Source organism: Hippoglossus stenolepis, chromosome 9 (assembly GCF_022539355.2).
Source record: "Hippoglossus stenolepis isolate QCI-W04-F060 chromosome 9, HSTE1.2, whole genome shotgun sequence".
Taxonomy (NCBI): domain Eukaryota; kingdom Metazoa; phylum Chordata; class Actinopteri; order Pleuronectiformes; family Pleuronectidae; genus Hippoglossus; species Hippoglossus stenolepis.
In genome coordinates this window covers 28205552-28216179 of record NC_061491.1, presented here as the reverse complement: position 1 = coordinate 28216179, position 10628 = coordinate 28205552, and the positions used below count along the sequence as shown (strand labels likewise).

The 10628-nt window shown below is 44.7% G+C and overlaps 1 protein-coding gene across 1 annotated transcript; it reads right to left on the bottom strand.

Moving 5' to 3' along the window:
- Positions 1-4294: 4294 nt before the first annotated feature.
- On the bottom strand, positions 4295-8018 carry LOC118114752 (peptidyl-prolyl cis-trans isomerase C). The gene is made up of 6 exons (XM_035165384.2): positions 7766-8018; positions 7212-7325; positions 6731-6824; positions 6291-6358; positions 5894-6010; positions 4295-5496 (listed from the first exon to the last, which is right to left on the bottom strand). Exons 1-6 carry the CDS (start codon positions 7859-7861, stop codon positions 5368-5370), a joined length of 618 nt encoding a protein of 205 aa, XP_035021275.1. The 5' UTR covers positions 7862-8018; the 3' UTR covers positions 4295-5367.
- Positions 8019-10628: the final 2610 nt, after the last annotated feature.

Here is a 10628-nt window from a genome sequence, read left to right as displayed (position 1 = left end):
GGAGCAGTGTGATCTTTCAGAGCTGCTTCATCTCTAAACCGTCAGACACCGGAAGCTTCCTGGTGTCATTTGTATAAAGGTGCAGCCGGCGGGGGGGGGGAGTCGCACAGTAACATGTAATCAGTAAGTTGTTGGTTGTTAGATCCACTGAAAGGTCAAAGCTCGCTGGTTCTCTTTTGTCAGTTCGTCCGGTGAAGGTGCAGCTTAGATAAACACGACACATGTGACCCATCCTCTGCTACGTCAGCGCGTGGCTCCACTCACCGGAGCTTTAACAGATCTGGGCTCAGCTACGTTAAAAAGAAAACTCACTGCAGCTTCGAAACGCTGAAATGCGTTCGACTTGATCGATCAGCGCTGAAACACGTTGCAGCTCCACTTGGCAGTTTGGCTCCTCAGGATTGTGACTCGTCTCAGAGCAGCTCGGACGAATCGCCTCGTGCACTTTGTTGCAGAACAACACTTTTCAGAAAAGAGAACATCTTGACTTTAAAAGGCCGAGAGGTCCGGGTTCCAACTGCAGGCGATCGTTTCACTGAGGAACATTTTACTAAGTCTGATTTTCAACTTTCCAGAAAAATCACTCAATTCAAAAATGTGAAAATTGGTAAAAATCCGTCCTCTGCTGTGCGGTCAACAAGAATTTGAAACCATAACTACATAATAATATACAACGCTTCTACTTCCTCCCATTATCCAGAAATGAAGATAAAATAACCTGGTCTCGTTTTGCTCTGATCGGGTCGTTCATTAATCTGAAGGTTGGTGGTTTGATTCCCGTTACGTCACATGGTTATTGGTCCGTCCACTTGCACCTTGGAGAAATGAATGGGGAGCTGAGCATTATTCTTCCATTACGTGCACGTCCCTCATGTGTGTCTGTGGTGAAGACAGAACGTCTGTTCTCAGGTCTCATAACTCGTGAGTGAAGTGTTTGGTGGACGAGTATGAACAGATGAGCTGTGACACAGTGGCATCGTCCTTTAACATGGTTCTGCCTGCAGTTGTGTAGCGGTTGTGTTGTGGTTGGTTTGTGGTTGTGTGCAGGTTAGCTCTCAGCTCTCAGGGCAGCTCTCTCTCTCTCTGATGATGTGTTTGCTGCTGACCTTTAAACAACTCTGTCCCATCATCCTCTGCTTCTCTTACCGAGGCCCGCAGGGAGCACACACACACACACACACACACACACACACACACACACACACACACACACACACACACACACACACACACACACACACCCATGCATGTAAATAGGCTTCAGCTGGTGTGGGAATACACACAGTGTACATGTAAGAATGCACACACACACACACACACTCAGAGGCATCACTGTCCGAGGTTTGGTGGTAATGAGGCCTGTCATCCTTCCACACAGCCTCCCTCCCCCCTCTTTCCCTCTTTCTTTTCACATTGATCCACTAACAGATCCCCAATATAACAACTAGCAGTCGCTGTGGGAGCCTCCCCTCCTTCCTCCCCTCCTTCCTCCCCTCTCCTCTTCCTCCTGCTCCTCGACACGCATCCCTCCGGACCATTTAAAAACCTACCACCACTTTCTCTCCCTCCTCTCTGTATCTTTCTCCTCGTGCCTCTCTATCGCTTCCTCCTCCTCTCCCTCATCCTCCTGAACCCTCTCCCGCCCTTCGTCTCCTGCTCTCCACACGTTCGCTGGGTTCAGACAGTCTTGTTATATCGGCTGACAAACAGCGCACTGAGGAGGAGGAGGAGGAGGAGGAGGAGGAGGAGGTAGTTTCTCCATCCCTCCCTCTCACCTGGTGGTCCTGTGGAAAAATAAAACAACAGCAGGAAAATAAAGACTCAGCTGAGACGTTTCAGACGATCAGAAAAGGACATTTCTCATAGTTCGTGCTGCTGTGATGCAGGTTTTCCTTTATGGTCTTTATGCTTTGACTTATTATGTCTTATTAGGATAATGAACAAATCACTTTATTTTACTTTATTGACCTTTAAAAGAAAACTCAGCAGCAGCCACTGAATAAACCAACAAAATGCTCAAACACATGAAAATATTAATTCAACTGTAATTAAAACCAAACCAAGGAGACAAATAAAGATCTTAAAGAAAAACAAACAGAAAGTTTTGGTTGATTTTAATTTTAGGAAGTTTAGTTTAGTATATTTTCAAACCTGCAGAAATCTGTAGTTTTAATCCAGGTAACGTTTCATGTGGTCGCCTGTTGGTGGCGTCACATCCTCTTCGAACATGTGTCAGTGTTTGTCAGAAGAGACAAAAGTGACTTTTTATCATTGTCCACAAATCTTTTTATATAAATATTATTTTATTTCATATTTGTTAGAGCTGGATTGTTGCTTCACAATTAATCATTTATTCAAATGTTTTGAATTTTTGATATTTGTTGAATTGAATTTGTTTGTTTCATGACTCTGTTATGTGGTTTTATAAAAATGCTGAGTTTATTTAAGAATTAAAAATGATCAAATTTCAAAATCACTTTCCCTTCGAAAAGAATCAGCATGTTAAGAAAGCAACCAGCCCATTATGTCAGGATCCTCGGAGCCGTCACTTTCAGCTGCGGCTGAATAAACACGTGTTTGTGGAGAAAATCAAAAGAATCCGGATCGTTTTTGTTAATTTGTGCAGATCTGACTTTTGGGAGGAGTCGGCGTGTCGAGCGGACGCCGTGATGTATTTCACTGTTTCCTGTCAACTTCCTGTCTTCCTCCAGAGATTTCTGCTCTGCTCTGACCTTTGTGTTCAGAGATGTTTTCCTCCCCTGTGTGTGTGGAAAGGTGTGTATCTGTTTATCTGTTTGTATCTCTGTCTGTCTGTGTGTGTGTGTGTGTGTGTGTGTGTGTGTGTGTGTGTGTGTGTGTGTGTGTGTGTGTGTGTGTGTGTGTGTGTGTGTGTGTGTGTGTGTGTGTGTGTGTGTGTGTTGTAGAACAGGGGAAAACAAATCACCCGCTGTAGTTCTCATTAGCAGCAGTTTTGTGTCAGTGCTGAGAGATCAGCTGTCAGCGCTCAGCCTTCCTCTGCAGCTTCACCTTTTACCGACGATAATTACACCGTTTAACGCCAGCGCTTCTCAAACAGCGGCCTGCAGACCCACAACGGGTTCAACCGGGCAACGGGGAAGGGTCTCTGCATCGTACAAGACGGAGTAAGAGTCTGAATGTAAGAGTGATAACCGCGGTCCGTCGTTATCAAGGGGATCAGATTCAGATCGGGGGACTTTGGAGTCGACTCCTTGAGCTCTTTGTCTCATTATCCTGCTGAAAGAAACCACCGCCATCAAGTGAACTGTTGCCATGAAGAACCGCACTTGGTCTGTTGTGTGGCTGTAATGTTTGTATGTGTCCACATTAAAGGCAGAACCCAGGGTTTCCCAGCAGAACGTTGCCCAGAGCCTCCACACGCCTCCACACGCCTCCACACGCCTCCACATGCCTCCACACGCGTCCACACGCGTTCACACGCCTCCACACGGCTTCCTCCCATCATTTATCCTGGTGTCATCTCTTCTCCAGGTAAACGACGCACACGCACCCTCTCGTCCACTTGATGTTAAAGAAAATCTGACTCAGACCATCTCTTCCATTGCTTCATTGTCCAAACATAGACTGAAAATAAAGATGGACGATGCGTCTCCTCTTCCTCACACTGTCCAGAAATCAAGCCAAAATATCTTGGATACCAACGCTGCCATCTTGTGCTGATGATGACATCATTCAGAGCCTGCGCAGTAGCGATCGCAGGGATGGAGCCGAACACGAGCTGCCAATCAGGAGTCAGTGTCAGCTGTCAATCAAGACGTCTCAGCCTGTTTTTATATCATCAAATAACTGATTCAAATCAAACTGATGAAGAACGACCTGAAATGACAGAAACGTCTTTGACAAACATCTGACATCGACTTAGATTTTTTGTTTTTGTTTGGTCCATGTCCCATCTGCTAACATGGAGGAGGAGGGTTTATGACCTATACTGCAGCCAGCCACCAGGGGGCGATGGAGACGCTGTGTCTTCATCATGTCGCCTATCTTACCCCACAAGACGTCCTCAGATCCTTCCCACCTGGGCGGCAACACGATGAAACTCAGGAGGTAAAGCAAGTTGTTCAGTGATCTGAAGTTCGGTGGTTTGATCCCTGGATCACCTGAACGCTTAAAGGTCCAGTGTGTGAGATTCAGGTGAAAGGATCTATCGGCTATCTATTCAGCTGCAACATGACACTTCACCACTAGATGTCACTAAATCCTACACACGGAGCCTTTAAATAACTGGTGCACAATGAAGACAGACTCTGAAATATCAGATATATATTTTTAGTTTATTGTAGAAAACACAGCTGTTCACACTCTTCTCTTGTTAATATAAATAATGAAAACATAACTTTTGATATGTTTGGTTTTTAATGCTGCATTAGCTTCAGTGGCGTGAGGAAGATCAGTTCAAACGTTATCACGTTACAATGGGACACTTTGAACTGAAAGAACAGAGACAACATTAAAAACAACTCTGAGGAATTAACTGTCAGGTTCACTGACGCAGTCACATGGTTAAACATAGATTCATTATTTAAACTAAACAGTAACAGACAATATTAATTCTCGTTTCCACACTTTTACAATATTTTTCTTGCTGTGCAATTTGTGCTGTAGTTTTTTTTGCAAACATGATACGGTGCATAATTCATCAGGAAGACAAATCCAAACGTGAAGAAGAAGATCCTAAATAATTAAGTGCCAGAATGATGTTTGACACCTGCTACAGAGTTTGCATGTTTCTTTTTGTTTGCATATGTTTATTAAAAATGATGATATTAAAATATTCAATGCATAGAAAATGTAAGGAAATTTGGCAAATGAGAAATTATTTGGCAATAAGAGATGAATGAGGAGCTCCAGTTATTGTGTAAGTGCAAGTTTCATGATAATCGTCATATGGGATTCACAGCACCAAACATTTAAAAAACATGCTCTTCAGTCAGTTTCCTGTTATGAAACACACGCTAACGTGTAGCATGTTACATTTGGTCTTTGTGACATGTAACATGCTAACGTCCTTATCTTCACGTTACTTTGCTAACAGGGACAAGTTTCAGAGCCCAGAATGTTTTTGATACCAGCTGAAAGTCGTCTGTAGCTGTGAGTGTCAGACGTTTCCTATTTCACAGATCCAGTGAGGAAGATTCAGGAGGATCAGCAGAAAGGATGTCATATAATATTCATAACGTTGTTTTCCTTCAAGTATGAAAAACTCTGTTAACGTAAGATACTGGTACCAAACTATTTAAACCAACACCAGGACCTATTGGCTGGTGTTTTTATGCTAAAGTAATAAAATGAAAATGTGAGTTTAGTGAATGTTTTCATCACATTGTGTTACCAGCCCTCCACCTCCACCACGAAGGGCTCTTTGACCGGGATCCGTCCGCTGTTGACGATCACACACTCGGTGTACGGCAGGTTCCTGTCGTTGGTGTCCTGCAGCTCGATGGTGTGAACCACGGCCTGACGAGGAGACGGACAGAGGCTGATTGAGTCTTGTCATTAACTGAACATTAAAAATAACTAGATAAATAAAATACAGTGTGAATGCTGAGTAGCTGAATCGAGCTGAATACGTGTGACGTGACAATATCAAACACGTGTTTAAACTCGTGTCATCGACCTCCATGATTTATTCCATAAGAACGACATCAACGACCTTCTCAGCTGCTGTAGATGCTTGTGTATATCGACACTATTTAGGTTTAAATGAAGCCCTGGTGAGGACTACTTCCTGGGTGGGTGGAGCCTCTGAATCCATACAGGAAGTCAGCTGACCGGTGGCGGAGCCTTCAGAAGTTTGAACCGTGTGAATCAAACATCTCCACACGCAGCGCTTCATGAACAGTGTTGGACTCACCATCCCGTCCAGGACCCGCCCAAAGACCACGTGCTTCCCGTCCAGCCACAGAGCCTTGGAGGCCAGGATGAAGAACTGAGACCCGTTGGTGTCGGGCCCGGCGTTCGCCATACTCACCTGGTACACACACAAACACACACACACACACACACAGGTTCATACATCACGTTACAGTTCTGACATGTTGTGTTTGTTTCAGCTGATCCTCTGATTAAAAGTGTAAAAACGTTTTTCTGGTTCCAAACAGTTGTTCCTTCATGAAGAGTTTGTGTCACAGGTTTAAGATTGAACGTACAAATATAACAATAGAGGTGTGTGTGTGTGTGTGTGTGTGTGTGTGTGTGTGTGTGTGTGTGTGTGTGTGTGTGTGTGTGTATGTGTGTGTGTGTGCACTCACCCATCCAGCTCCTAAGTGCTTCAGTTTAAAGTTTTCATCAGTAAAAGTCGTCCCATAGATGCTGTGACCTGGACAGAATGGAAGCAGCAGAACAAACGTCTGAGACAAACCAGTGGACTGGATATTAACCAATGTTCTCAAGGGGTTCGATTATTTTATTGACTCATGTTCTACTGTCGATGTGAAAGTTTGGAGTCGATGACAAGTTTTTGTTGTAGATGTTTTTCATGATAACCGACAAACAACCATCAGCTGTTCTTCGTGGATTAGCATCTATAAAATGTTTGGCTACTTAGAAAGAACTTGTAGAACCTCAGATTCTACTAAGAAGGTCCTGACGTGATGATGGCAGTAACACACAAGGTGTGGTATCGAACCTGCAGCAGGTTCCTCATGTGTGTAGATGGTGGGCGACCCGTCCCTTTAGGGGTCGTTCTTACCTCCGGTTCCGTCTCCAGCGGTGAAGTCTCCTCCCTGGATCATGAAGTCTTTAATTACTCTGTGGAACTTTGTCCCTTTGTAGCCGTAACCTTTCTGGAAACACACACACACACACACACACACACACACACACACACACACACACACACACACACACACACACACACACACACACACACACACACACACACACACACACACACACACACACACACAGGGTTAGTTTGGGGGTTAGGGTCAGTCTGCACGGCTAGAAACACTGCACCGATAAATACAACACAACATAACTTAGTGCTGAATTTACAAGTTAACATTTAAAATATTAGTATTTTAAATATTAACAACAATATTTTGTATTAGCTTCATAAAATAAAAGTCTGGGGGAAAAATCTGAAAGAACATTTCATGTGATTGTATAAATGATGATAAATATGAGAAAGGGAACATTGGAAACAGGAAGTAAAGTGGAGATCTTCTTACCTCACCGGTTGCCAGGGCAACGAAGTTATTGACAGTGAGAGGGACGACCTCTCCAAAGAGCCCGATGACGATCCGCCCAACCTCATGACCCGACAGCGTGATGTCAAAGAACACCTGGACACACACACACACACACACACACACACACACACACACACACACACACACACACACACAGTAAAGTAACTGATGCTCCGGGGCCTCGTTTCTGATCACTTGTGTGTGTGTGTGTGTGTGTGTGTGTGTGTGTGTCACTGTGCATCGTATCTGATCTGAGTGTACAGCTGTGTATTCGACGTATTCTAGAGAAATCTGCAGAGCTAAGTGTATGCACCCCCTGTTTTCCGGACACGTCGTCACTGTTTGTTGCTGCGCGTGCGTGCACGTGCCGTTACTATCCAGGCTCCGGCCGCGCGCACAGCTGCTCCTCGCCATGAGAATGTGCCACCGTGCACGTAGAGGATGAGAGGAATGAAGAGAGGAGGAAGAGGAGGAGGGAGGAGAGAGGAGGAACAGACGCAGTTTTCCATCAATCAAAGAATCTCCTCACCCACCTTCTCGGTGACTTTGGGTCCTGACCGTGACACTGCACCGGAGCCGGGCTGCAGACAGGCGGCAGACAGCAGGAGGAGAGCCGGGAGCAGCTCCATCTTTCACCGGGGAGACAGACAGCAGCTCTCCGCTGGGAGACACCACCGGGACCGGGAGGAATCACAGCGAGGCACCGCTCAGAGGCGACCCGGGAAACAGAGCTCCTAACACGGATACATCACCAGACCACTCCCCCTGCAGAGGGCCGGCTCTGTGTCAGAGCTCCGCCTACTGAGGAGGAGAGGAAGAGGAGGAGAAGACGCTAGATAGGAAGAAGGAGGAGAGAGGAGGAAGAGAGAGAGGAGGAGAGAGGAGAGAGGAAGAAAGAGGAGAGGAAGAAAGAGAGGAGAGAGGAGGAAGAGAGAGAGGAGGAGAGAGAAGAGAGGAGGAGAGAGGAGAGGAAGAGAGAGAGGAGGAAGAGAGAGAGGAAAGGAGAGAGAGAGAGAAGAGAAGAGAGGAGAGAGGAAGAAAGAGGAGAGGAAGAGAGAGAAGAGGAGGAGAAGACGCTAGATAGGAAGAAGGAGGAGAGAGGAGGAAGAGAGAGAGGAGGAGAGAGAAGAGAGGAGAGAGAAGAGAGAGGAGAGAGGAGAGAGGAAGAAAGAGGAGAGGATCAAAGAGAGGAGAGAGGAAAGGAGAGAGGAGGAGAGAGAAGAGAGGAGAGAGGAAGAGAGAGAGGAGGAGGAGAGAGAGGAAAGGAGAGAGAGAGAGGAAGAGAGAGAGGAGGAGGAGAGAGAGGAAAGGAGAGAGAGAGAGGAGAGAGGGAGGAGAGAGGAGGAGAGAGGAGAGAGGAAGAAAGAGGAGAGGATCAAAGAGAGGAGAGAGGAAAGGAGAGAGGAGGAGAGAGAAGAGAGGAGAGAGGAAGAGAGAGAGGAGGAGGAGAGAGAGGAAAGGAGAGAGAGGAAAGGAGAGAGAGAGGAGGAGAGAGGAGGAGAGAAGACAGGATGAAGCTACAGTTCTGTTCATCTCTAAACAACTACAATAAAAATATTAACATGAAATCATAAAGTTAGATGTGATACATTTTATATATAAATAATCTATTCATATAAAATGTTAAATAATTAAACGTCTGTTCTTTAATCAAAACAGAAAAAATTATCCTGCAGATCTGAAGATTTAAAGTTTTGATTGACGAACATATTCCAAAGTGCAGCAATAATCAATAATCACCGTTAGGTTTTAAACAGTAAATAGAGATTAATAAGTCACAGTCAAATATTACAGATGTTTTTATTTCAACACTTTACTGAACTAAAAAAAAAAACCTGCCTGAGCTCAGCTGCAGGAAATAAAGCTGAAAAAGAGAATAAAGGTCCCAGATGAATACACGTCTATAGAGATGAATTATAATAGTCAGCCTGCGTGACCTTAACACACACACACACACACACACACACACACACACACACACACACACACACACAGTTATCGGCCTCCTGTCACAGCCGCCCGTCCATTCGTCTTTTCTTCTCACCATCCGCTGAATTAATTAAGCAGAAATGTAAACGTTTTAATTGAATGTCAAAGCAGGACCTTAACAACATGCTCCTATGTAAATGAAAGTGACACCGCTGTAAAGCTGCACATTTATATATACCAAGGTTACAGTGTGTGTGTGTGTGTGTGTGTGTGTGTGTGTGTGTGTGTGCTGCAGACTGTAAATGAACGGGGGGGGAATGCAAACGTTCTAATTGAATTACTGTCAGCTGTGTGCTAACTAACCCTCAAGGAATTAAACCAATAAGGTCTCATTTATCCTGGTGTGGAAATGAACCTTTTAAACCTCCTTAAATTTCCCCTTAAAGGCTCCGTCAGTTCGTTATGAACACGTCAATTACACGCGTGTTCAAAACACACCATTGTCATGACAGAGTTTGACCTGTAGGTGGACGATAGATCGGGATTTCTGTGTTTGAAGTAAAAATAAAGAGTCTTGTTTCTCGCTGTTTACGAACTTTACTGACGTTGACTGGGATCAGGCTCGGGTGTACTGGCCTAAGTGAAGCCAAAGCGTCTAGATCGCCCCCTGGTGGCTGGCTGCAGTGTTGGTAATAAGCCCTGCCTCCGTCATGTTAACAGGGGAGACATCGACAAAACTAAAAACCTCCACCTCTCTGCTTCTTGTGTGTTTTAAAAACTTGTCGTAACATAACTGAAACTATGTACGTCGTTGTTTTATCAGCAGCCAAACCCTCCGACACGCTTTATTTATTATCGTTACAAATCCTAACAAAGTTATTACAGTTCATCTTGTGTTTTTTTGTTTGGTTTAATTTGTTTTTGCACGATTAAAAAATACACAGAAAGTGACAAAACTAATTCTACACAATAAAGTACTGCAGGGAGAAGCAGGAAGTCCAGTGGGCGTATCTGAAGTCTTCTCCTGAGGGATGTTACCAAGTTACCAAGTTACCAAGTTACAAAGTTACCAAGTTACCAAACAGAAGTTAACGTGAAGTGATGACCAACTAAAAGTAACAAAATGAGCATCATCAAAACAACAATATCAAGATAAAAGCAAAAGCTGTGAGGATGTGAAGGTGAGAATCAAAGTCCGTCACAGTCCATCACAGTTTCACTCTGAAGTAAACGTACAGTTTGTCAAACCGCTGTGACGTCACCTGTTGAGCTGCTGATCTGAAGCCTCACTTCGACTTTGTGTTCAGCGCCATCTTGGTTTTTGGAAACAAGAAATAACCATATATGGAGGGTTAGGGGGTGGAGCCTGACTGAGAGCTCGATGACACTGCACGCCCACCTACACCTGTGACCTGCACCAATTAGACGGTACCAGCTGTCAATCACACTGTGGTATCCCCCAACACA